Source organism: Lepus europaeus, chromosome 9 (genome assembly GCF_033115175.1).
Source record: "Lepus europaeus isolate LE1 chromosome 9, mLepTim1.pri, whole genome shotgun sequence".
Lineage (NCBI taxonomy): Eukaryota > Metazoa > Chordata > Mammalia > Lagomorpha > Leporidae > Lepus > Lepus europaeus.
This window is the reverse complement of record NC_084835.1, coordinates 2,029,017-2,056,386: the sequence shown is the minus strand read 5'-3', so window position 1 is coordinate 2,056,386 and position 27,370 is coordinate 2,029,017. Positions and strand designations below refer to the sequence as shown.

Genomic DNA, 27,370 nt, shown 5'->3' with positions numbered 1-27,370 from the left:
ACGTTCCAGCCTGGCGGAATTCAGTCGGCTTTCAAAGCACTCATCCAACATGAACCACGTTGGACTCCACATCGATGCCCTAACCGGGTTTCCAGGAGAGGCCGACCAGTGACCACGTGCGAGAGGTGTGGGTCAGTGCCGCTGACTGGGTTGGAACAGGAACAGCGGCACATTAAATGTCCTTGGGGGGAGAGCTCTGCCTCCCTGCGCTCCGACAAGGACTGAGTTTGGACGGCGCGCGTTCTGCATTGCTCGTGCTGCCTCATCAAACTGCCACCCAAGGGCAGCGACTACAGAGCATTAGCCAAGCCCCAAGCCAACGGCCGAGGGAAGCACAGGGCTTTCAAAAATCAGGAGACAGGCCAGGAGCAGGAGCAACCAACTGCCTCCAGTGTCAGGCTTGGGGAGTAGGCGGGGAACGCGCTTCTTGGCAGGTGTGCTCACCCCCACTTCCAGCCCAAACCCTCATCTCTTCCCCTCGCCCCGCTGCCCTCAGGGTCCACACCGAGAATCCTGCAGGGAACGGGAATCCTGCGGCTCGCCGAGCCCGGCACGGCCCCTCCAGACAAGTGTGGGCCCAAGTTCCCCGCTCCGGAGGCCGTACGGCGGGGCGGGCAGGAATCAGACTTACCGTAGAAAGTCAGCTGGCCCCGCACCACGTTCTTCCCTCTGGAATTTTCCGCCACACATTCGTACAGCCCAGCGTCCTCCTGCTGGAAGTTGGGGATTTCAAGGACCCCGCTGGACTTGTGCCTCCGGGACTTCCTGGCCAGGGGCTTTCCGTCCGCTCTGCGCCAGGTGATGGTTGGTACGGGACTGGGAGTGAGAACACAGAGGGGGCTCACGTTCCAGGGAACCACACCTTCCGGCCGGACCCACGCTCCCAGCAACCCCTCCAAACTCCGAAGCAGTAGGCGGCACCTCCCAAACGCTACTCACTCCTCCACTACTCCTAAGATCCCCCCTCTCCACATTCCTAGCAGTATTATTACTCAGTGTTTACTTAAAGTCACATGGACGTCTTCATCCTAAATAATAGAATGTATTCTCCATACAACATCATCAAAATAAGATCTGCTCACAAGCTTATTTTCACGTGTTTTCCCCAGATACATAAATGTTAACATAAAAATGTTTATGCACACATGTGGCTGATGAAATGTGGCCGGGAATTCTTCCGCTCTCTTCCCCCGGAGATGAGGTGTCTGTCGCTCCCTGGGGACCTGACGGCTCCTCTGACTTGACAGGGGAAAAGTAGGCGTCGGCTCCTGGACTCAGGCACGAACAGACTAGGACCTTGTGCCTTCGGTCCCCTGGGAGCTCTGTGTCACTCTGTGTCATAGGTCTGTACCCTGGGACTGCCCAGCATGAGGCTCCTAGGGACAGGCCCAGCATCCCCACCACGGCACCAGAGAAGTGACAGAGGCCACCTCCTCTGCCGGCTCAGAGACTCAGGTGTCGCCACTCAAATCGTGCAATCTACAGAGGCAGGATGTTGGTTCTCCCAGGTCTGCCATCGGCACTGGATGACAGAAATGGCGTTTTTATAAATCCCAGACGCCAGCAGTGCAGGTGCCCTTCTCTGAGAAGCTCCCAAGTAACAAGGAGATGAGAGCAGACACAATGCGGTCGGGGGAGATCGGAGACCGTGTTCAAAAGTTAAACTTGACGCCAACTCCACCGTCAAGTTCATCAGACAGACGCCAACTAAAATGCAGAAAGGGCTCTACCCAAAGAACATTCTGGGAGTCTCCACATTGGAGGAGATGCGCCCTTAATCCCTTTGGGGGTAACCAGGGTTGGGCGCGTGGTGACGGAGACCTGGTCATGGAGCTTCGCCTCCTCAGCCAGGTGTGACAGACCTGCACTTCCGCAGGGCCTGCAGGAGCCCCGCGTGACCCTGGTGCCACTTACAAGGTGCGCAGAGGGGTTCTTCACGGCCCCGTTCGGTGTGCAGCCCGTGCAGCCGTCTGTCTCTTCTCTACAGAGGACCTGGGAAGCTGCCTCACTGCAGGCTCTAGAAATACACACCTGGGCTGCCCCGGTGCCTGCTTTCACCTTTCCCCACTGGTTCCACACACACGCATATGCGCACACACATGCACACACACATACACACGTGCACACACGCACACACATGCACGCACACGCACTCACACACGTGTGTGCACAAACACACACACATACACATGTGCACACACATGAGTGCTTTGAAAACATGACCACACTGTCCCGTCCTCAATCTGCCTTCGTCCTCTGGGTGAGAGGTCAGGGCGCCTCTAGGCGTCACACACCGTTCTAGAACTCGACTCCCAATGTCTCACAGCATTCGGTCCTTCAGCGCTGTTGTATTTTATTTAAGGTGGTGAGTTTCCAGGACATAAGAAAGTCACCGCTCGATAGTGGGGCACAAAGTAAAGACGTCACAAGAGCTTATGCTGCTGTGGCTTGAAACCTCGTGAAAACCAAAATAAGCCTTCCACCAGAGCTAAAAATAAAATGGGACAAGGACTGCCTTTCCTCCCTGGTTGCTGGCAAGGCACGAAACGATTGAAAATGGATGCCCAGCTGAATGGGATGGGAATGAGTGCCATGGCCCAGTCCGCAAATCTGGGCACAGGAAACAGATGGGGGTACCGGGGGCAGGGCTGGGGGCCCTGGCTGTACCAAGGGCGAAGGCATGCACAGGCCATACCAAATTGTCAGTTTAATGATCAGCCTGCTCTGCGTTTCCCGAGTTTGCAGCACTGCCGTGGTTGCCTTGGCAGGGCCCGACCACACGTTTTCTCAGGCTTGACCACCCAGGGCCTGGACGTCGCTATGGATAGACGGGGCTGGGGGCAGAGGCTGACGGAGGTCACCGAGATCCGTACAAGCAAACCACCTGATTTCAGATGCGCGTTCAGATGTCCTTTATGCCAAAGCCCCCCTGCCGGACCTGCACACGGGGATCCCTGCTGACCTGCACTGCCCATCTTCAGGGAGAAGCTCACTGGCTCCCCAGGGTGCCCCAGGCCAAGGCATCGGGCTGTGTGTGGTTTTCAGACGACTGTATACAACAGACACTCCCTCAGGGGACAGCAGGGCTCACCTAGCTCCAAACAGAGCAGAGGGAGATTAACAGGTAGGGACAAGAGACCGGCCATTTGCAAAGGAATCCTGAAACATGTGCCGTCTCCTCCAGACCTCGGGCCAGGCCAAAGTCCACATCTCCCCAGCAGGAGTTTGTGTCTCCCAGGAAGGACAGTGTTTCCCTGTCACGCTGGCTCAGTGTCACCGTGAGGTCACAGTAACAGAACAAAGTGCTTCCCCTCTCGGCTCCTTTACGGCCAGGTCAACCCCGACAGCCCAATCCTCCCTGCGCCATTACCCGTCCTCTCTCCCAAGGTGAGGCAGAGTCAGCCGCTTGGAAAGAGTGACAGAGAGGAAGTTCTCTGGCCTCTGACCTGGGCCCTGTGTGCGGTGCACGGCCCAGTGCAGCTGCCCACGCTGGCGGGAGGGCAGGGGAGCGAGCCGGAACTTACTTTCCGAGGGCGAAGCACTCCAGCTTGACCGTGGCACCCCTGGAGGTCGGGACTGTTTCTGGGAACTGCACTTCTATCTTGGGCTCGTATTCGCCCATCGCCCCTGGAAGAAACAGAAACAGAGACCGCTCAGTCCTGGGGCACCTTCCGCGCCACGCGAGAGTATCTGCTGACGTCAGTCGTGCACTCAGGGCGGGGCCTGTCTCTCCAGCCACCGATCCTGGCCCTTCTCCCCAACACGGAAAAATTTTCATGCCGGGAACACGCCATCAGCCTAGTCTTCGATTCTCCATACAACTTAATATTTTCAAAAAGATAGTCTTGAAGGAAAAAAAAAATGAAGAGCAAAAAAGTCCTAGTCACCAGGAATAAAGAATGTTATCTTTTTGGAGACATTGGAGAAAACATGACAGTGTTTAGCAGCACTTAGGGAGGACCCGCCTGCTCCGCTCCACCAGTAAAGGCACCCGGGTTTCTGGGCACCCGCTCTGTGCTCACCGTGTTTGCAGTCACCTCCAAGGAAGAACGAGATGAATCACGGATCAGTAAACACACAGCAACACCAAGGCCTGAATTTTATCATAGTCGGAACCAACACAAAACCAGGACCTGTGGTAAATGACTTTGAGCGGTGCCTACCTGGCCAACGGCACCCTTACCTTGATAGCCATCTGCTCCTAAGTCCTGGGAAATGAGTATATATTCATGGCCAAGGCAATGCAGCCAGTTGAGTGCACGGTGTGTAAGAAATGCTACACATGACTTCTCGTCGGCGTTCTCAAAGTGCACGCCCCCACTCTCACCCTTAATGTGCCGACTCCCGCTAAGCTTCTGGGTGTGTTCACGACGTCTGATCCCACCATGCCAGTGAGAGCTGGGGATTCTCTGGCTTCACAGAGATAAGACCAAACACCCATCGCACCTGCAGGCTTCCCACAACCAGAGAAAAGGGAGCCCCAGGGACTCAGAAGCAAGGGCTACAGGCGAGCAATGCACGGGGGTGGGAGCAGTCACCGAGGGCATCATCCCCCCAGCGTGGTGTGCACTGAGCAGGCTCCTCTGCAGAGCCCAGCCCCTGGCACCGAGGACGCGCCGTCCAGCAAGCTCTGAGGACCCAAGTGCAGACTTGTTCCTTTCCTACAGCGGCAGGCAGGAGTGGTGGTTGTTGGGGGGGCTTCTGGGATGCTGAGTGCAGCGTTCACGGATGCTCTGGTCTCAAGGACTGAGCCCTGCTGAGCCATCTTTTCCTGCAGCCACACTCACCACTCCAAGGCTGAAGCACAGCTCAGAGGCAGCCCTTCCCATGATTCATTGTGCAGACAAGGCTCTGGGCTCAGAGGGGCTCAGCAGCTCACCTTCCACCCCACAGCAAACTGTCAGTGCTCCGAGCTCAAACTCCGGCCCGACGCTGCCTCCCCTACCCACGGCCCGTCGCCACTGCCACTAGCAGCCCCCCACAGCTGGGCTGCGATACCCTGGGTCCACGCCCAGATGCACACTCATCTTCCTTTCTGGGCAGTCTCTGGTCCCCACCCCCCATTTCCCCTGCACCTAGCTGGGGTCTGCCTGCCCTTGGGCGATGCACAGAGCAGGCCTGGGAGCCTGGGAGAGGCTCCTGACCACGTCGCAGGCAGCTCTCCAAGCTGCCGGCAGCTGTGGGCTGAGCACTGCTCACAGACACCTGCAGGAAGGCTGGGAGTGCAGGAGCGCGTTCACACCTTTTATTGCTGTGTATGCGGCTGTAAGCTCCGTTAATTAAAAAAAGAATTGCCTTGGGAGACAGAGGTCTCTCGTGCTCCCGGGATGTTGGGTCTTCACTGCAGTGTGTCGTGAGCCGGAAGACGAGACAATCGGGTAATAAAGCGGGGCCAAGGGTGTCTTGCGAGTGATTACCTTCCCTCCCGGCTTCCCTCCTGTTGTAAACATCACCTATAAAGGATGTTCCTCCGGTGCGGCTGTGAACATCACTCCAAGGAGCAAATACAGCTCACGCAACCGAGCTCTGGGCACAGAAATATCGGAGCAGTGCACGGAGTCGAGGGTCCTGACGCCCGAGCCGCTGCCGCCTGGGGCTCATGTCCGAGCAGCCAGCCCTGGCTGGAGCTGAGCTCCAGGGGACCCTTCAGCGCCTTGTCGCTTCCCCGCCTCGTGCCCCACCGACCCTCGACACAGCCTTCAGAGGAGCTGAAACCATCAGCAGCTCTTCTGCCTCCGGGCTCACCGCTTCCCAGGAAATCCTTCCGTTTTTTAAAACACATATTTTTGGGCTGGTGCCGTGGCTCACTAGGCTAATCCTCCGCCTTATGGCACCGGCACACCGGGTTCTAGTCCCAGTTGGGGCACCGGATTCTGTCCTGGTTGCCCCTCTTCCAGGCCAGCTCTCTGCTGTGGCCCGGGAAGGCAGTGGAGGATGGCCCAAGTGCTTGGGCCCTGCACCCCATGGGAGACCAGGAGAAGCACCTGGCTCCTGCCTTTGGATCAGCGCGGTGCGCTGGCCGCAACACGCCAGCCGCGGTGGCCATTGGAGGGTGAACCAACGGCAAAGGAAGACCTTTCTCTCTGTCTCTCTCTTTCACTGTCCACTCTACCTGTCAAAAAAAAAAAAAAAAAAAAAACCCCAAAAACAAAAAACCACATATTTTTGGTGGTAAAATTTATACACAAAAATAATGCACAATCTTAGGTGTAAATCAGTGATTTGCCACATCTGGCGAGCTGTGCAGCCACCTCCACAGCCCGTGACAGCCTCTGGGCGGTCCAGCCCCTGCCACGGCCTGGCGCAGCCCTGGGCGGCCTCGCATCTGCCTGCTCCCCATCTGCGGATGCCGGCATTTCTGGGGCATTTCCGGTGAGGGCAATCAGACACGGCGTGCCTGTTGTGTCTGGCTTCCTTCACGTGGCTCCGTGGCTCCCAGGCGACCCCCGGGCAGAGCACACAGTGGCTCACTCCTTCTGCTGCACAGCTCTCCCCACCCATAGTCACCCACCGGCTGCCGTGAGAGCTTCCCAGGGTGCACCAGCTGAGGGGAGCAAAGCCAAAGAACCGGATTCTCCCCCTGCCCGGGGGGCTCCTGCTGAGACCCTGGGAGTAACCAGCCCTGTCTCTCCCTCGCTCCTGTGGTAGCCGCCAATCCTTGCTTCTCCTTGGCCTGCAGCTGTGTCACTCCCGTCTGCGGCTGTCACATGACCTTTGTCCGTCTTGCGGTGTTGTAAGGACAGCCATGGCACTGGGTTGGGGCCTCCTCGACTCTACCGTGAGCTCAGCTCAGCTCCTCCCATCTGCACTGCCTCTGCACTGCTTCCAATGATGTCACACTTGGGAAATGGGGTCAGGAGCCTTTGGGGGACACAGGGCCCCCTGTGACACCAGTGGATGGACAACTGGGTTGCTTCCAATTTCACCTTCTGCCAACAGTGCTTCTATGAACGTTCTCGGTTTTTTTCTGTATATATAATGGTTGCTTTTTCTGATTTATTTTATTTATTTGAAAGGCAGAGTTGGGGGGTGGGAGAGAGATCTTCCATCTGCTGGTTCGTTCCCCAAATGACTGTAACAGCTGGAGCTGGGCCAGGCTGGAGCCAGGAGCCTAGAACTCCATCCTGGTCTCCCACATTGCTGGCAGGGGCCCAGGTACCTGGGCCATCTTTCTCTGCTTTTCCCAGGCACGTGAGCAGGGAGCTGGATCAGTAGCGGAGCAGCCGGGACTCCAAACGGCACACCTGTAGGATGCCAGCAACACAGGCACTGGCTTTCCCTGCTGCGCCACAGCGCCTACCCTGATCTGTGAACACTTTCTTTTTTCTTTTATTCATAAACAGGAAATGGACCCACGCATTGCCATACACAGATCTCGGAGCAGCGTGCGCCTTTGTGAGGACAAGGCTTCCTCTTCCTCCTGTTCCCGTGACCGCACACGTACGGCCTTTTCTCCTGGCTCCTGTCTTGGCTCCAGTGACGCAGCCTCGTGTTTCTAACCTATTTCTGCTCTCCCCTCACAGCTCTCAGTTCTCTGGTTTGTGTGGTCAGCGTCCGCCTTGCACATCCACGGCGAGATGCGGAACGATAGGCTGTGCGGCTTCCTCATAGTCACAGGTGTTCAGTAAATAACTCCCGACACAAAACAGCTCACGAACCTCGGGCGCCCTTTCGCAGTACCGCTGTCTCCTAGCTTCTCCATGGCTGTCTGGACACATGACGCCTCTACCCCTTGGAGCAATGGGAGTTCTTCTGCTTTTTTCTGGATCCCTTAAAACCCTTAGCTCAGAACCAGGAATAGAAAAACAAATTGTGGGGCTGGCGGGTTAATGCCCTGGCCTGAAGTGCTGGTATCCCATACGGATGCTGGTTCGAGGCCCAGCTGCTCCTCTTCTGATCCAGCTCTCTGCTATGGCCTGGGAAAGCAGTAGAAGATGGCCCAAGTCCTTGGGCCCCTGCACCCAGGTGGGAGACCTGGAAGAAGCTCCTGGCTCCGGATCGGCGCAGCTCTAGCCATTGCAGCCAGTTGGGGAATGAACCATCGGATGGAAGACCTCTCTCTCTCTCTCTCTGCCTCTCCTCTCTCTGTGTAACTCTGACTTTCAATAAATAAATCAATCTTTAAAAAAAAGAAGGAAAACAAACTGTGGCGACCAGAAATCTGTGGCAGTGGGGAAAAGGTGCAGGTGTAGAGGTCTCCTGTGGCACACGGGTGCTGTGACACCAAACGTGTACCCTCCCAAGGCGGGAAGTGGCTGTGTCACCACTGCGGCTCCTAGTCTAAGTTCACCCACAAAACCACCTTCGACAAAATGAACTACGGAAGTCGTGTGCCTGTTCACAGAGAGTGGTGTCTGCGTTAATGCCCAGTGCTCTGTGCTCACAGCTGCAGAACGTGAGCAACAGAACCAGAGTGCTAGCACAGATTGTCCGTGTGGGAGGTGACAGCTGCAGCACATCAGAGATGGGATTGTGGGTTTACCTCTGCTTCAAGAACTTCCATCACACAGAAAGCCTGCCCTAGGCCGGGGTCCTAACGAGGGAAGGAATTTTCCCCAGTTCTACCTGGAACTTTTCATATTTCATTTCTCCTTCCCTCCCTCCCTCCCTCCCTCCCTCCATCACTCCCTCCCTCCCTCCATTTCTCCCTCCCTCCCTTCCTATACCTGTAAACTATTCATTTTGTTTTCATCTTGCCCAGACTTTATTTTTATTTCATTTGAACTGTTTTGGCCATTGCTATCTGCATTAAATTAAAAAATTCTTTTTTTCGTGTTTCAAGACACAAAGGACCCCATAAAGACAGCAGTGAATTCTCTACATCCTTCACCAACCAGCCTGCACGGGGAGCTCCCTTGGTCTACAGCTGACCTGCTGATTGTGGAGGGATTAGGGATTAGGGATTAGGAGGGATTAGACGGAGGCAGTCAATGGGGTTTCTCTGGACCCCTTGTTCCATCCTTGAATAAATCTTTTTAAAAAAAGTTATTTATTTGAAAGTCAGAGTTACACACAGAGAAAAGAGAGGCAGAGAGAGAGAGAGAGAGAGAGAGAGAGAGAGAGAGAGGTCTTCCATCTACTGGTTCACTCCCCAGATGGCCACAACGGCCGGAGCTGTGTTGATCCGAAGCCAGGAGCCAGGAGCTTCTTCCAGGTCTCCAACACAGGTGCAGGGGCCCAAGGACTTGGGCCATCTTCTACCTACTGCTTTCCCAGGCAGAGAGCTGGATCAGAAGTGGAGCAGCCGGGACTCAAACCGGTGCCCATATGGGATGCCAGCACTGCAGGCGGCAGCTTTATCTACTACGCCACAGCGCCGGCCCCTCGTATTATTTTTAAAAAGTGGGAAAATGTAACAGAGAAGGATTGAGCACATAGAATACAATCTGGTTCATGCAGGAAATGAGATCCCAGCAACATTCCTTTTCTGTTGCATGCAATGCATGACTTGCTGACACGGACAACGTGTGCTTTCCATTCTAAACAGGGAGCCGAGCCGTGTATCTATTTTATACCTAAGGTAAGAAAACGTCTTAATCCACGAATGCCTGTTCTTTTCTGCTCTTTGGATCCAGAGACAAGGAGCAAGTGAGAAAGTCCCAGCACTTTAATTCCACACTTCGGAGTCCTCAGAGACAGGGGCTTAGCCCTGTTTATGTCCAAAGAACTCACTCAACACACCTTTCCTGAGGCCATGGGAGCCACAGCCTGCGCCCAGCGGGGGGGCGCCTGGCCCGAGCTTCCTCTCCCTGCCCCTCGCACACTCTCCGGCTCAGCCACAGGCAGGCAATGACTCCAGGAACTGGTTTCCTAAGTGTTTTATCCAAAACCGCGGTTTTACACTCTTAGATCACCAAAGGGCCCAAGTTTCTCCTTCAGGGAAGCTGGGATGCAGCCCGAGAATCTGCATTTATAGTAAGTTCCTGGGTGATGGTGACTGCTCGCCCGGGGCCACACTTGAAAGTCACTCTCCTAACTGTGAGTAGATGAGGAGGCTCCAGCCGACGTTAACACAGGTGTCCTGTGGGCTGGCCACTGAGACGGTGCTGGCCCGGGAGTCCCAGCGGGCGCCGAGAACCCAGATGCCTGGTGGCAATGACTGCCCCACTTTTAAACCTGGGCTGTGCTTAAGGCTGTCTTGATGTTGGTAAGAATGCAGAATTTAACCAGGTGACAAGAAGTTCACAGGGCACAGAAGAGAAACCAGTGGCGCACTGAGCTTCTCTAAGTACGATTTGCAGGACACAGGGCTGGGAGAAGAAGCCCAAGGTACGGCCAGCCCCTGCCTTCACTGAACCTGCACCTGCTAAACTGAACCACAGACGACGCTCACCAACGTCCACAGGGTAGGGTTCTCCACTGGAAAAAAATCATGCCGACTTTCTCGAGAAACAAGTCAGATGATGCCACTCGTTAATTCAAAAACCCTCAGCGATGCCTGGCGAGGCCTGCAGACCCCCTTGAGCGAGTTTGTTGTTCTGCTCTTTGAACAAGACCTCTCTCCTGCCTGCCTGAAGGAGACCCGTGAGGCCCCCTGGAGCTTCCGAAGCCCCTCCCCCTGAGCCACCTGCTGTCCGGTAGGCCAGTGCCCAGAGCCTGAGGCCGCACCTGTCTGAACAAGAACCCCCACCCCCAGAACTGCTGGAGAGCAGGGTGCCTGCGATGCTGATTCTCACACTAGGCGTGTCGAGGCAGCCTCAAACCTGCGAGGCAGAAACACCAACCCCGGAGTTTGACCTCACACCAACTTCCCCTCCTTCCTTCCCTTCTGATGATGAGAACAGAGAAACACACACCTCCCAGCAAACTCCTACATAAAGGTGGACGGACCGGGAGATCTGCCTTCCTGGGACAGCCGCGGTTGATCTGAATCCCTAAAAGAATTTATTGATGGTTCCAGGTATGCGCCATTCATCCTAAGGTCACCTCTCTCTTTTTAAGGTTTATTTTATTTATATGAAAGGCAGAGTTACAGGGAGAGGGAGAGGGAGATCTTCCAACCACTGGTTCATTCCCCAGATGTCTGCAATGGCCAGGGCTGGGCCAGGCTGAAGCCAGGAGCCAGGAGCCTCATCCAGGTATAGGGTCCCAAGCACTTGGGTCATTTTCCACTGCTTTCCCAGGTACACTAGCAGGGAGGTGGATCAGAAGTAGAGCAGCCAGGACTCAAACCGGCGTCCATACGGGATGCAGATGCTATAAAACTCACTTGTTGGACCAAAGTGCTGGCCACCTAGGTCATCTTTTTAAGCTGGCTTTTTGCCTTCTTTTGAGGAAATACTGCCAAGTTCCTCACACTGTGTTGAACTAAACCTCCCTCAATCTCTATATGCACTGGTCCTAGTTTAAGTCTTTGTTCTCATGAAGAACCAGTCTTCAGATATTTAAAGGTGGAAGTCAGGGGTTGGCAAAGTTTTCCTATACAAGGCCAGAGTGAGGGCTCTGTTTAGCCCCTGTGGGCTATCGGTCCTAGCCACTACCCCACACTACCCTGAGGGCTGGAGAGCAGACATAGGCACAATGCAACCAAACAGGCTGTGGGCCAGTCCAACCCAGCTTACAGTCGCAGGCTCACAACTCCTAGCTGACTGACGCCAGGCACAGAACAATCGGGGAAGACAGCAGTGTTGGACAGAATCAACAGAGTCAACAATCAGAACTAACAAGGGACTTCTTAGTTCGCCAGGCACTGAATCACTCACGAGAACAACGGCATGTCCATACGTCAGCACTGGCTAATTACAGCACTGAAGTAAAAAGAAATGCGTTTAATAATAACAACAGAAATCACAGAGAAGTGGGGAGTGAGCCAGGAACACTCAGCATTTTATGGAGAACGATTTCCAATTTCATTTACAGCAACAGGCCACGGTTAGACTCAGCCTGGGGAGGGGCTTTGTGCATCCCTGGTTTAAACAAAAACTGTGCCCACTGCCTGGAATCCTCTCCTTCCTGGGTCGTCCAGGTCCTCGTGGAAGCTGGCTCATTCCCAGGAGCAGGCCGGGGTCCTTCCCCACGCTGTAACCCTGTGCAGTCTCCCTGTGGCCTCCCTCCCCCCTGACAGAGCTCATCACAAGGACAACTTGAACTCTGCTACTCCCATTCTCTGTGCTCCCCACTGCGGCCTCATTGCACCTCAGACTGCAATTAGTCTGACAATAATCCTGACTACACACAATAATGTTCACGTCTCTAATGACAAATACACAGCAGGTGCTCAGTGAGTATTTGCTGTTTGACTGTGTTTTCCAAAGAATGCCCCAAGTCAGCTGTATTCTGGGCTGGGCACTTCTGCTTCCTTTTTCACTCCAAATCCCTCTGTCTGCAAGTCCACTGTCTGGAACCCCACTCAGTGATCACAGTAAAGAATGAGCTTCAGTCCCTCTCCTAACTGGGTGCCTCTACGACTGTAGGTCCCCAGGGGCTGAAATCACATCTTTTCAATCTCACCGTGTGAAACACAACAGGCATTTAAAAGATGCTTCCTAATTGACCAGACAAGTGACTATCCAAGGACTCTGGCCCCACAAAGTGAAATGGAACTGGCGTGGCCGGAGGCTTTGACACTGACTGCCAAATTCTAGGCTTGTCAAACCTTCCAAACACCCAGAGCCATCAAGACTGTGCTTAGAGACCAGCAACGGCAGCTCAGGAGAGCATCTCACAACCTTTAGTCATTCTGACGTCTTCCTCGCCAGCTGTGTGTAACGCCCACACACCCACCTGCGCTGCTGGCCGTGTGTAACGCCCACACCCCCACCTGCGCTGTTGGCCGTGTGTAACACCCACACCCCCACCTGCGCTGTTGGCCGTGTGTAACGCCCGCACCCCCACCTGCGCTGTTGGCCGTGTGTAATGCCCGCACCCCCACCTGCGCTGTTGGCTGTGTGTAACACCCACACCCCCACCCTGCGCTGTTGGCCGTGTGTAACGCCCACACCCCCACCTGCGCTGTTGGCCGTGTGTAACGCCCGCACCCCCACCTGCGCTGTTGGCCGTGTGTAACGCCCGCACACCCACCCTGTGCTGTTGGCCGTGTGTAACGCCCACACCCCCACCTGCGCTGTTGGCCGTGTGTAACTCCTGCACACCCCCACTTGCGCTGTTGGCCGTGTGTAACGCCCACACCCCCACCTGCGCTGTTGGCCGTGTGTAACTCCTGCACACCCCCACCTGCGCTGTTGGCCGTGTGTAACGCCCACACCCCCACCTGCGCTGTTGGCCGTGTGTAACGCCCGCACCCCCACCTGCGCTGTTGGCCGTGTGTAACGCCCGCACCCCCACCTGCGCTGTTGGCCGTGTGTAACTCCTGCACACCCACCCTGTGCTGTTGGTGGAGAACTGGAAGCAAGACAGGAGAGCTGTGACACAGCCACACCAGAGCTGCAATCACAAGTGAGGGTCCAATAAAGCCAAGAGTTTTGGAACAAACGCTAGACAGTAAATGACACAGAACGCTGTCTGAGTAGAGGGCCTATCTTTGCCCGAAGCCTCCACCATCAATAAGAGGTTATTGATCTAGCCTACCCTCTAAAGAGATCCCCTTAGGGAAGAGCAGGTGGATCTCACCACCTGGCTTGTCCAGTGGCCTGCAAACAGAGCTGAGCTGCTCACAGAGACAAACAGTGGTTGTGACGGCTCTGGAGAAACTGGTGCTGTCCGGGACACTAGGAGGAAAATCTGTTAGACACAGGACATGCATCAGGAATGTTCCAGAATATTCTAGTTTCCTTCTTTCCATTTTTAAGGACTTGGAACTTTGTGGGGGCAGGTGTGTAGTCTTCTGAGCAGTGGGAGCTGTAATGGCCACTGAGGCAAAGCTTCACCGAGTGCCACGGAATCCAGAAAGTGTGGCCACACTGAGTTCACTGCTGGGACTGGTGTCTGCCTTGGGAACAGAGCTGACCCAGCGGACTGTGTCCATCTGCGAGCAGGGCCTCATACTGTGTGGTCTGAGCAAACATTGAGACTGAAGTTCAAGGGTGCGGGACCCTTGTAAGGCCTGCAAAATCATTTTGTCTGGCCTTGCCAGGGAAACCACAGTGGGCACCTGATATCTGATAAAACTGTAGCAGGCTAATGCTTAAGTTGATAATTTTCTGTGGCCCACGAATGATGCTACGAACATCTAAATGGCCCTTGGAAGCAGGAAGCACCAAGAGTGAACTTTAGATGGAGCTTATTAAAAATAACCCACTCCCATAGCCAAGAACGCCTAGGGCCAGGTGATGCATGACTGCATCCTGCAGGTGGCAGGCGGGGCTCCCTCTCAGCCCCACCACGCCCCCTCCCGGCTTTCAGGCCGGCACTGGCTCCAGCACAGCTGTTTCTGTCCCTTCGGCTCCCTGGCTGCTCAGGAGCTGCAGGACCCTGGGGTCATCAGCTGCTCTCTCTTCCCAGAGGTGAAGGCTTGATTTTTTTTTTTTTTTTGACAGGCAGAGTTAGACAGAGAAAGGGAGAGACAGAGAGAAAGGTCTTCCTTCCGTTGGTTCACACTGCAAATGGCTGCGGCAGCCGGCGTGCTGCGCTGATCCGAAGCCAGGAGCCAGGTGCTTCCTCCTTGTCTCCCATGCAGGTGCAGGGCCCAAGCACTTGGTCCATCTTCCACTGCCCTCCTGGGCCACAGCAGAGAGCTGGCCTGGAAGAGGAGCAACTGGGACAGAATCCAGTGCCCCGACTGGGACTAGAACCTGGGGTGCTGGCGCCGCAGGGGGAGGATTAGCCAAGTGAACCACAACGCTGGCCAAAGGCTTGATTTGAGGGGAGAAGAGTAAATGCTTTGAGGCTGGCTTTGTTCAGGTTTTTAGGACTAAATACAACTAGGGTGGGAAAATAGATGAGAACTTAAGAAAGCATGGTCATTTATTTCTGGGATATGTGAGAGCATCAATGCACACCTTAAACATTTAATTTATACTGGAGCAGAGGCAACATTGAGGAAAGTGGAGTTTACGTGTTGACAACAAAGGATGACCTGTGCAGAGGGCTGGTGTCTACACACACACACACACACCCCGCACACAGGCTTACCCAGCAATACATGCAATGAGAAAGGACGGCTTCCCCGCTCTCTCCCTCCTTTATGGAACGCTAATCAGGGCTACCACTCGACAATTCTTAGCCCTCAGCACATAAACCTTGGTCCAGTCCAGTCAACAGACACAGGCTGCAAACTGCTCAACGCCCCTCTTAGGTCCAACAAGCAGGACTCAACTGCCCAGGCAGTCTCAAGGAAAAGGGAAAAAAAGCAAAGTCTCAACGACTGTTCTCCACGACCCGCTCTGCACCTGTGCGTGAGGGGTACAGAGAGCCCCGACACCGCCTCACTGCCCGAGACTCCTGGGCTCTCATTCGCGGGCGCGTTCGTCACGTGACGCACCTCTCCCTGCTACTCTCCCCCTCACAGGCCCGGAGCAGCAGGTGCCTTCCTCACGCAACAAGGACATTCACAGCAGAGTTGAGAGTCTAGAAAAATAACTGCAAGCTCCGACAGGAAATTCTCCCACAGATTCTAGCACCTCTCCATTTTGTACTTCCCAGAGGTGAAAACCACACGATAACAAGCGACCACTCGCAAGAATTCCCTGTGCAAAGCTTTCAAACGTCGTAAAGGAAAAGCAACAGACTGCGTGTGTGGCTCTGCAGCCCCAAACAGGTTTTCCTGGGCCTCGGTTAACCGCACGGAGATGTACCGAGGCTGTCCCCACACCGTCTTGTCTTACATCTCTGCCCCCTGCTCCTTCTTTGGCAACAATGGACATAAAAGTGGGTGATTTTTAAGTCTCCTGCAGATCCACTAATCTGTGACTAAAAACCCTTTGCCAAACATTGTTCTAAAAACACGAAAGGTGAGAAACTTCAGGGAACCAGAAAGGAGGGGCAAACAAAAGATGCCAGGTCTCACCCCAGGAGTTCAACGCTTCCGGGTTTCACATGGTGAGCTTTTTGGAGAGCGTTGCTCCCCCCTCCTCGGCTCTCAGCCGCCTCTACTGTGAAAAGCAAGGGAGTCTTTTCTATAATTATTGCCGTCTGCTTTCCAAAAACACCTTTTGTTGAACATGTCTTCTACGAAAGCTGTGGACGCCTGTTCAGAGCATTTCATGTGTAACATCACACAGGTGACTCCCAGAGGCACCTGGCTCACCCACGGTGGGGCTGGGTCCTCCCCAGGGAGCCTGGCTCCGGGTCCTCATGGATCACTCCTGGCCACAGCTGACCACTGCAGTGTCAGCAAGGGGGCCAGTGGGTAGCGAGATCCCACAGAACTGGGGAGTGCTGGGGTGGGGGGTGGCAAATGCAGCCAGGGAAGCAGGCGTGGACGTCACACTGCACCCTCTCCCCCAGGATCCGAGTCAAGGTTCCCTGCTCACATCTAATGGCTACCTGAGACGAGCAGCCCAGCGCGGCCTCCCGGGGACTCGGGAGAACTAACCTGGTTCTGGGGGAAATGCGGCCTTGTGAGCCACGCCTGCTCGAAGCAAGCCTCCCCCAGCACAGCATGGCCTGCGTTCTCCTCCCACCTCCCTGCCTCACTCACACTCTTGTGCGCAACACGGGGACGGGGACCTGCTGAGTGTGCCTCACTGCCAACCCCGCACTCCTCGTACATCACCAGGCCGACAGGCGGTCACGGAACACCAGGCCGTGTGGAGCGGTCACTCTGACTTGACTCTTACAGAACAGACTCCCACAAGAGCGTCCAGCTAGTGTTGCCCTTCTTCTTGATCTGTACATCCCCTCTCCTCTCGCCTCCAGATGTGAGCTAGTGAGATAACCTACACTGTGCTCAGTCACATGCTTGAATACCTACCTTACGTACCCCAGCTCTACATGGGGGAGACGTGAATTTCCACGATGCAGCTCTCACGGAGATTAATGAGTGGGCAGTAACTGCTGCAGAACGAGCCCTCCTGCTGCCGATTTCGTGATGAAATACTCTCACGCGCAGTGTCTGTCATCTGCACGCTGACGCTCTAGACGATGGCGGCAAGTCTGGGAGCCAAGCAGCAGCCAGGGCCCTGCCAACCTGACGGGCTCCCGGTGACGCCGGGGTTCTCGACCTCCCGATGCTTCCTGTCTTCTGGCTGAAGCAGCTGTGTGGGTGCTGCCGGGCCATGGGAGTCAGCATCCCATAACCAGACACCCCAACAGGGATGACATGCCCGAGAGACGCGTGGGCCTAGGTGCGCTCAGGGCAGAGGCCACTGGGGCTGTCTTTACAAACGGTTCCTTACAAAATGCCGGTGGGGCCTGTCTTCTGGAAGTTTCTGAACAGACATGAGTGCTGTGTCCCTGGTCTGTTTCAAGGCAAGCGGGGTGGGGGATCCAGGTGACTGGCACCTGTGAACGTATCTCATGGAGGTGACGTCAGGGTGGTGGCAAACACGTACGGACCCAGAGGTTCTTGCAGCCGGCAAGGGAGAAGTGGTACTTCGGGCTCTACACAGAGCATCCAAGACGATCCTCTCCACACGCCCCTTGTCCCTGCAGGAAACGGCGTTGCCATGCACCTGAGCGCGTCTCCCTTGGTCTCCTCCTCCACCTTCCACGCGCAGCGCATCAGCCAGGCCTGGCAGCTTCCTCTGCAAATTCAGTCCCGATGCCGCCTGTCTCCTCCACTTCTGCCCAGCTCAAAACACAATCATCTCCCAGCCGAACGTTGCAATATTTTCAGTGGACGTTCAGTGTCCACTCTTGCTTTATGAAAGTCTATTTTCACGGCTGGTGCTGTGTGCAGTGGATTCTAAGCCTCTGCCTGCGACGCCAGCATCCCATAGGGGTGCATCCCATAGGGGTGCCAGTTCAAGTCCTGGCTGCTCCACCCCCCATACGGCTCCCTGCTAATGTGCCCAGGGAAGCAGCAGATGAGGGCTCAAGTGCCTGGGCCCCTGCACCCACGTGGGAGACCTGGATGGAGCTCCAGGCTCCTGGCTCTGGCCTGGCTCTGCCCCAGCCCTTGTGGCCATGTGAGGAGTGAACCAGTGGATGGCAGACTTCTCTCTGTCTCTCTCTCCTCCCTCCCTGTCACTCTGCCTTTCAAATAGATAAATAAATCTTCCTTAAAAGAGAGGAGATTTTCCACATAGCCGCTAAGCAATCTCTCTCTAAAGCTAAGTTGCTCTCTCATACACACTGCTTTCAAGACTGCTCCTCCCATTCGGAGAAAACCCAGCTGTCTCCCCGTTGCCTCCATGAGCAAGCTCAACTCCAAGCTCAGGTTGCAGGTGACAGTGACTCAGCAGATGCTCTGCCCACGCTGCCCCTGGCCGGACCTCTCGTGTGGTCTGCGCTTGGGTGTCCGTCTGCACAGAGGCTTCCAAGGCAGCTCTTCGTGAAGGACACGCCCACTCGTCACAGCCCTCTCAAAACGGCCTAGTTACCATGAGAGAAGGTCCCCTGGTTTTTGGCCTTGCTTGTTTCCTCCTTAAGTGTGCACTGCTCAGAAGAGGGTAACTTCCAGGAGACTGGGGCCTTCTCACTCTTGTCCACCTGTACCCAGAGCAGTGTTGCCATGGGACAGTGCTACATAACATGTGCTAACGGCACCGATGCATGGATGATGGAGACGACAGTTATGTGCACAGAAATCCCACACGCGGATGCTCAGACCCTCCCTGTGGATCTGGTCAGTCGTGGATGCCCTGCCCTGCAGGCCCCGGCTCCGTGCCCACTGGTCAGGGCTCACCAGCAACGCAGAGGGAAAGAGGCCAGAGCTGGGGAATGGGACTCTGAGTTCTGGCCCTGAACCTGCCATGTTGTTTACAAACCCAGGAGTGATGACGTGGGCCACAGTGTGGGTGTAAAAAATAAGGCTCTGGGGGAGAAATGGTGTGGATGCTGGATGGCCGTGGGGTTCCTCACTGAGCCTGTGTGCGCCCCAGCTGCCTCACGTGGAAGAGGGTATCCTCCTATGCCCGCTTCAGGGCCACACGAAGTCATCCACATACAGCACTGGACAGAGCAGCCAGCAGCCCCCAGGTGTCTGCAGGTAGCGCTCCTGACTGACAGCTGGTGGGTGGAGTCCCCGCTGCTCAGAGTGAAGATGCCCGTGTGCGCTCCATGGGAAAGGGACGCAGCGCCTAGGGACACGTGGCAGCACCTAAGGACACACGGCAGGGCCTAGGGACAGAAGGCAGGGCCTAGGGACATGTGGCAGGGCCTGGGGACATGTGGCAGGGCCTGGGGACACGCAGCAGTGCCTACGGACACACGGCAAGGCCTAGGGACAGAAGGCAGGGCCTAGGGACATGTGGCAGGGCCTGGGGACATGTGGCAGTGCCTAGGGACACGCGGCAGTCTTAGGGACACATGGCAGCACCTAAGGACACACGGCAGGGCCTAGGGACAGAAGGCAGGGCCTAGGGACATGTGGCAGGGCCTGGGGACACGCGGCAGTGCCTACGGACACACGGCAAGGCCTAGGGACAGAAGGCAGGGCCTAGGGACACGTGGCAGGACCTAGGGACATGTGGCAGGGCCTGGGGACATGTGGCAGCGCCTAGGGACACGCGGCAGTCTTAGGGACATGTGGCAGGGCCTAGGGACACACGGCAGGGCCTAGGGACACGCAGCAGTCCTAGGGACACGCAGAAGTCCTAGGGACACGTGGCAGGACCTAGGGACACGCGGCAGGGCCTGGGGACACGTGGCAGGGCCTGGGGACACGTGGCAGGGCCTGGGGACACGTGGCAGGGCCTGAGGACATGTGGCAGGGCCTAGGGACACGCGGCAGGGCCTAGGGACACGTGGCAGGGCCTGGGGACATGTGGCAGGGCCTAGGGACACGTGGCAGGGCCTAGGGACACACGGCAGGGCCTAGGGACACGCGGCAGGGCCTGGGGACACGTGGCAGCACCTAGGGACCTGGGCACGCTGGCTGCAGCTTCCTTGATCCTGACGCCAGCCTGCAGTGCGGGCTCAGCTGTGTCTGGGCTTCATGCACTCAGCACCTCCTGGGTACTGGGAATGGTACTAGGTGCTGGGCAGAGAACAAAAATCGGGTTAAAGGTGGGTGAGGAGCACCAGGAACCCCGATCATGCGGGACAGTCATGGAGGTGATTAGCGCAGATGGAGAAGCCCCTGGTGTGGGAGGGTGGGTGTGAAATTGGAAGGACCAGAGCCGGGGCTTTTTAGGAAGAGGGGAACATGAAGACCCACATGGGAAGAGTCAGGCGCCCCCTGGAGGTGGCAACAGGACACAGGTGAGTCAGCTCAGGTGTTCGGAGTGAAAGGCATGTGTTCTCCGGAAAGCGTCTGTTAACAGTGCAGGGAACGAAGCTTCCACCTCAGGTGTGCCAGGTGATTCCTGCACTGCAGTGGGAAGTGTTCCTCCCGGGGTGGGAATCCAGAGGCTCTCGGATAAAACTGCTTCCTGGACACAGAATGCTGAGTTACCTGGAGCTGACTCACGAGCTAACTGGTCAACCTCACACACACGCCAATCTGCCCATGCTACAGTTTAGGTGAGAGAGAAGGCTGATTCATGAGCTAACTGGTCAACCTTGTGCATACAGTTTAGGTGGGAGAGAAGCCTGACTCATGAGCTAACTGGTCAACCTTGTGCATACAGTTTAGGTGGGAGAGAAGCCTGACTCATGAGCTAACTGGTCAACCTTGTGCATACAGTTTAGGTGGGAGAGAAGCCTGACTCATGAGCTAACTGGTCAACCTCACACACATACGCCAATCTGCCTGTGGTACAGTTTAGGTGGGAGAGAAGTAAGAAATAGAATCCTGTGTTATTTACGTCCACCTGAACCCACATAGCATTCCTGGTGAGATTAGCAATTAGGTTGCTTATCAGTTTTCCCAAACAGATTCATGGGTTTGCTCCTTACACAAGTACAGGATATATGGAGAAAAATGTGGGAAACATTTAACAAAAAAAATCAAGCTTTGAGTGCAGATAATACATCTTTCCACACTCAGTACACAACTGTGATAAACAAACAGCAGAATTCAGGAAACCACCGAGAAGACTCACCGTCGTCTCTCAGTACCAGCGGCGTGGGCGGCCCCAGGACTCTCCGGTTTGTCACTGTGTTGGTGACCACGCAGGTGTAGTTGCCGACGTCCGACGGCTCCACTTTGGCAATGTACAGGTTGCCCGTCTCCTGCGAGACGAAGCGGCGGCTGTCCTGGTAGGAGGGGCGCTCATTGAAGATCCAGGCGTAGCTCAGCTCTGCAAGCAGAAGGAACCATCACTGCTGTGTTCAGGAAAGAAATGGCCACGTTAGACATTCACGCTGTCACCCAATAACCCTTCTGTCCAGCCAGACACAAACAGGAGCAGTCACAGCTCCCCAAGGCACCCGGCCATCTCCTCAGACTCAGGGGTGCCAAGGGAACCAGAAGACCCACTAAGCACTGACCGAGCGGGGCCCAACCTCTGAACGTCAAGGGCTGCTCCAGTGCCAGGCCCGGGGGTCCAGTCGTCACACGGCAGTGAGAAGCCACCCTGGAAACTGGCTCATTGCTCTCATCGTGCAGACGATCAGTACTGCGATGCCTATAACGCCACACACGGCTGCCAACACCTTCCATGGTTTTCCATTCACTGAGACACTCTGGCACAGGGAGACAAGGTTTCATCCAAACTCTCAGCCCATTTGAGACAGGATAATTCGAGTCTCCATCTGGTCTTCTCTCCCGGGCTCCTATTCTCAACTCAAATTCTCATTCTCTTTTTAACTCTGGAGCTGAACGCTTCTCTGTCGTTGGGGTGTGGAGGGCATTTAACATTACAGCAAATACTCATTAAGGACACATCAAGTAGCTGCCTGACCTAAATCCACCAAAAAATAAGACTGAAAAAGCTGTCGCATCCACAAGGGAGTGCATGTAAAAGAGCAGTCCAGGAGCAACATTTTCCTTTTTTAAGGATTTATTTATTTATTTGCAATGCAGAGTTACAGATAGAGAGGGGCAGAGACACAGAGAGAGGTCTTCCATCCACTGATTCACTCCCCAAATGGCCACAAAGGCTGCAGCTGGGCCAATCTGAAGCCAGGAGCCAGAATCATCTTCCAGGTCTCCCATGTATGTTCAGAGGCCCAAGCATCTGGGACATCTTCTGCTTTCCCAGGCCACAGCCAAGAGGTGGATCCAAAGAGGAGTGGCCAGGACACACACCGGTGCCCACAGAGGATGCTAGAGCCACAGGCGGAGGCTGTCCCACCACACTGCGGCGCCAGCCCCAGCAGCATCTCTCTGAACTTTATTTTCCCACAATGCCCGGGGGCTGGCACCTGAGAACGTTCCGGATTCTTCTTGAGCAACAGGCAAACCCTTGATGAATAGATGCGGGCCCTGGTTGCCATCCCACAGCACTACACACACCAGGGAGAGTGTGTGACTCTCCACGGAGAACCAGGAAGGCACACCGCTGAGCTCCAGCGTGCCGTGACACCTGTCACTCTGGACTACCAGCCCGGCCTCCAGTCCAGACGCACTCAGTGTCTGTGGGAAGGGGTAGTGAGGCCACACAGCTCTGTACAGACAGCACCAATCACGGAGCAAGGTCTTGTTGCCGACTCCTCCAGTGAGTGCCAGCGGTGACCGACTTCAGCCCCGGCGTGTGGCAGGAAGCGTGTTCTGTGCTCCCAGTCCACTGCAGACATGGGGGGCGGGACATGCAGATGGGTTACAACAGTCACGTGTGTTAACACAGAGAAATGTAGCTACGCTCACGGGAGAACGGCTCGTCATGCCATCTATGCGTGTGCAGGCAACCCTGTTTTGTGCTCGGCGTTAGAGATCACGGCTTCCCAGCAAGCCACTCGCTACCTCCCCCTCCTCCGCGTGGCCCTGGGAAGAGGCCACTGCCAAGTCCACCCAGGTAGGGGCCTCCCCTGAGAGGGGGTGACGGACGCTGCACAGCAGCCGTGGGGGGGAGGAGAGGCGTGGGAGGCAGAGGGGCCCCAGCCTGAAGAGCTGCACCCAGGCTGACGGCCCAGCGACACTGGAAAGAAACTAAAGGAACGCGCTGTTCGGCCTATTTTAAAAACAAGCAAATTCTCTGGGTTTTCACTCTTCTGTGACCAGAGAGCCTGGTGCTTGTGCGCCAGCACCTCCTGAACTGTGTGCTGGGTGCCGCCTCCTTGTCCTCTGTCCCACCCGCCACAGCACGGAGTGACACGACCACATGGCTTTGAGGAAGGTTTTACGCTTGTTCTTGGGGCCAGCACCCCAGGCAGCATCCACATGGGCTCCGGTTCGAGTCCCAGCTCTTCCACTTCTGATCCAGCTCCCTGCTTCATGGCTGGGGAAGCGGCACAAGAGGGCCCAAGGGCTTGGACCCCTGCACCCGCGTGGGAGACCCACATGGAGGCCCAGGCTCCCAGCTTTGGCTTGGTCCAGCCCTGGCCGTTGGAGCCACCTGGGGAGTAAACCAGCAGATGGAAGATTCCTTTCTCTGTCTTGCTCTTTCTCTGTAACTCTGCCTTTCAAACCAATAAATAATCTTTTATAAAATAAATTTCTTCTTGCAGGACTGGCAAGAGATTTTAACACGCCAACACCCCTGAAGGTTCTGAGGGAGCTTGAAGCCCCCGGGCTGACCCGGCCCTGGACTCCCCCCTCCCCACAGCTGCCTACATCAACCGCGACTGCACTCAGGCAGTTACTTCAATTCAACAGCGAGAAAACCAGTAACCGTAATACAAAGGTTTGTAACCGCCTTAATTTAGCTTTGGGGAAAATCATGAAGTAACATTATCAGGAACAACAGGAAACAAGAACATGTGGACTTAGAGTGGAGGTGAGTTTCTGGAATGATTATATTAAGACTACAACACCGGCCGGTGCTGCGGCTCACTAGGCTAATCCTCCGCCTTGTGGCACCGGCACACCAGGTTCTAGTCCCAGCTGGGGCGCCGGATTCTGTCCTGGTTGCCCCTCTTCCAGGCCAGCTCTCTGCTGTGGCCCGGGAGGGCAGTGGAGGATGGCCCAAGTGCTTGGGCCCCTGCAGCCAAGAGGGAGACCTGGATGAAGCTCCTGGCTCCTGGCTTTGGCCTGGCCCCACCCTGGCTGCTGTGGCCATCTGGGAAGTGAACCAGAGCATGGAAGAAAGAACACTTTCTCTATGTCTCTCCCCCTCTCTCTATAGCTCTGCCTTTCAAATCAGTCAATCTTTAAAGAAAATTACTTAACAGATCACTGGTTCTATTTCTATATTTTATTGGATTTATTTACTTTTTTTTGGATAGAGTTAGACAGTGAGAGAGAGACAGAGAAAGGTCTTCCTTCTGTTGGTTCACCCCCCAAATGGCCGCTACAGCCGGCATGCTGCGCCGATCCGAAGCCAGGAGCCAGGTGCTTCCTCCTGGTCTCCCTTGTGGGTGCAGGGCCCAAGGGCTTGGGCCATCCTCCACTGCACTCCCGGGCCACAGCAGAGAGCTGGCCTGGAAGAGGAGCAACCGGGACAGAATCCGGTGCCCCTACCGGGACTAGAACCCGGGGTGCCGGCGCCGTGGGTGGAGGATTAGCCTAGTGAGCCACGGTGCCGGCCCTATTTCTATATATTAAAGATACATAAGTTCTGAGTCCTATAGATGGTTAAGTTGGAGCCTCAGAAAGTGGCCCACGTGGGGTGCTTGGCACAATCGCCTAAGGCTGTGCTTGGGTTGTCCACGTCCAGGATCCGAGGACCTGGGTCAGGGTCCTGCCTCCACTTCCAACCCATCTTCCTGCTAATGCAGACCCTGGGAGGCAGCAGGTGATGGAAACGCTGCAGCCAGGCCAGGCTGTGGGAGACCTGGACGGAGCTCCCGCTTTGGCCTGACCCAGCCCCGGCTGCTGCAGGCATCTGGGGAGTCAATCAGTGAATGCAAGAGCTCTGTCTGTCTCCCACTCTGTCTCTCAAATAAAGAAGTAAAAACTGAGCAACCAGGGCCGGCACTGTGGCGCAGCCTCTGCCTGTGGTGCCAACATTCATATGGGCACCAGTTAGAGTCCCAGCTAATTCTCTTCCCACCCAGCTCTCTGCTATGGCCTGGGAAAGTGGTGGAAAATGGCCCAAGCACTTGGGCCCCTGCACCTGCACGGGAGACCCAGAAGCAGCTCCTGACTCCTGGCTTAGGATCAGCCCAGCTCCAGCCATTGTGGCCATCTGGGGAGTGAACTCTCTGCCTCTCCCGCTCTTTGTCACTCTACCTAGCCCTGCTAGCAGCACTCAGCCCTGGCACTCCCTCCACGAACAGAGCTCTTGCTATCTGCGAGTGAAGAGATGCGATTGCTACATCACTCAACAGACAAGAATCCAGATCTATTTTTATCAGGGCAAAACATTAATCCCACGGGTTATGTGAAATGTGATCAACAGTCCAAAAAATAAAGCCAAGTAAATAAGATAAGTTCCCATGGGCTGCAACAAGCAAAAAAATGTATCGTGCTTCGTTTGATTTCCTCAGGGACCGGCGTGCAATATTTCTACTTACTCAAACTCGACAGCTTTCTTTTGATAAGTTTTCACACACTAATTGCTCTGGAAGCGACAGACAGTTCCTACCCCGTCGGCATTTTGTAACAACCGAGCTGAGAGACGCTGGCAATGTGGATGATTCAGGGCGTGGGGAAGCTGCCGATGCTCCCTGCAGACGCTGGGTCTCATCAAGACGGGGCATTTGGCTGTGGCTGTCTCAGCACGGCAACCGAACCTGAATCACTCACACCTCACTCTCTTCACTGGGCTCCTTTGTCACATCTCTGGGCACACAGCAGAGGATGGCGGGCTACAGTTTTTAAGAATCAATCAAGGCCGGCACTGTGGCATAGGCGGTAAAGCTGCCGCCTGCAGTGCTGGCATGCCATATGAATGGTGGCTCGAGTCCCAGCTGCTCTACTCCTGATCCAGCTCTCTGCTGGGGCTTGGGAAAGCAGTAGAAGATGGCCCAAGTCCTTGGGCCCCTGCACCCACACGGGAGACATGGAAGAAGCTCCTGGCTTTGGACCGGCCCAGCTCCAGGTATTGCAGCCATCTGGAGAGTGAACCAGCAGATGGAAGGCCTCTCTCTCTCTCTCTGTCTCTGTCTCTCTGTCTTTGTAACTCTGCCTTTCAAATAAATAAACCTTTAAAAAATATTTTCTTTTTTATTTAAAAAGGAGAGAGAATGAGGTGGGGAGGCAAAAAGAGAGATATCTTCTATCTCCTGGTTTGCTCTCCAAATGCCAGCAACAGTGGGCACTGTCCAGGCTGAATCCAGGAGGGTGGAACTGCATCTGGGTCCCCCCCACAGGTGGCAGGGACCAAGTACGGAGCTATCACGCGGGTGGCAGGGACCAAGTACGGAGCCATCATGCGGGTGGCAGGGACCAAGTACGGAGCCATCACGCAGGTGGCAGGGACCAAGTACCGAGCCATCACGCGGGTGGCAGGGACCAAGTACCGAGCTATCACCGGCAGGCTCCCAGGATCTGCATTCACAGGAGCAGAGCTGGGACTCAGACCCTGCCGAGCCCATGTGGGATGTGCACCTACCATACAGGGTCCTGCCTGCCGTGTCCAGCACCTGCCTAACCCTCAAAGTCCAAATCCAAACAGATCTCAAGTCCACCCCCTCCACATCCACAGAACGAGAGACGGAGGTCTGGCCAAGTCCACGAGCATTTCCACAGTGGCTCGCGTGGGGCTTCTGGCTGCCACGGTGTTCCGGAGGGCTGCTTCCGGGGGGCGGGGGGAGCCACCGATCTGCTGTTTCTGGAGTCAGAGGGGATCAGGTTCCCTGTCTGTAACTGTCGGGTCTACGATGAGATGACCTTTGAGTCTCTTCTAGCTTTTCCATTCCATGAGTTCTACATGTATATCACCAAACCGAACACCCTCATCTGACAAGGGGGCAGGGAGGCCCAGAGAGCCAGACACTTGCTAAGAATCCCACAGGCAGTGCTGGGAGGCCTAGGACGAGCACCCACATGCACCCACCATGGCTGCTTACCAGCTAAGCTGTGACTGCTGGCACCAGATGGACAGGAGCCTGGATGCCCGTGTTAGCACCGCAGCCCACTCTGGCTTTGCAAACTCCTTCAACAGCACGGCAGAGTCTCCGTGTCTTTTGCTAATTCTTATCAGCACTCATCCTACGTTTTGCACAGTGCTTGTGAGGTCGATTTGCAGTTGAGACACAAATCCAGCGAGCGGAGGTGATGGGTGTGTGACCCTGCGGTGAACCGGGGAAGGCGAAGGCAGGCGCGGCTGCACTGTTTGCCGAGCCCGGCTGGGAACAGCACTGAGCTGCACACCGTGTGCGGCTGACGCCGGAGCACAGGGAGGCTCGCAGGGGCCGGAACCTCTCGGCCATTTGCTGGGCCAAGCGAGAGGTGGGGACCTGGGCCGGCAGCTCTGGACCTGCTCGCGTCTTGGCTTCCATGTTT

General features: G+C 55.6%; 1 protein-coding gene across 1 annotated transcript in view; it reads right to left on the bottom strand.

Moving 5' to 3' along the window:
• The window catches only part of LOC133766705 (contactin-4), a 268,926-nt gene that overhangs the window by 146,379 nt on the left and 95,177 nt on the right, over positions 1-27,370 (bottom strand). Inside the window, exons 4-6 of the mRNA XM_062200335.1 lie at positions 20,985-21,182; positions 3,525-3,627; positions 632-816 (exon numbers count right to left, since the gene is read on the bottom strand). Of these exons, the coding sequence (XP_062056319.1) occupies positions 632-816; positions 3,525-3,627; positions 20,985-21,182 (486 nt within the window). The remainder of the gene's footprint in view (positions 1-631; positions 817-3,524; positions 3,628-20,984; positions 21,183-27,370) is intronic.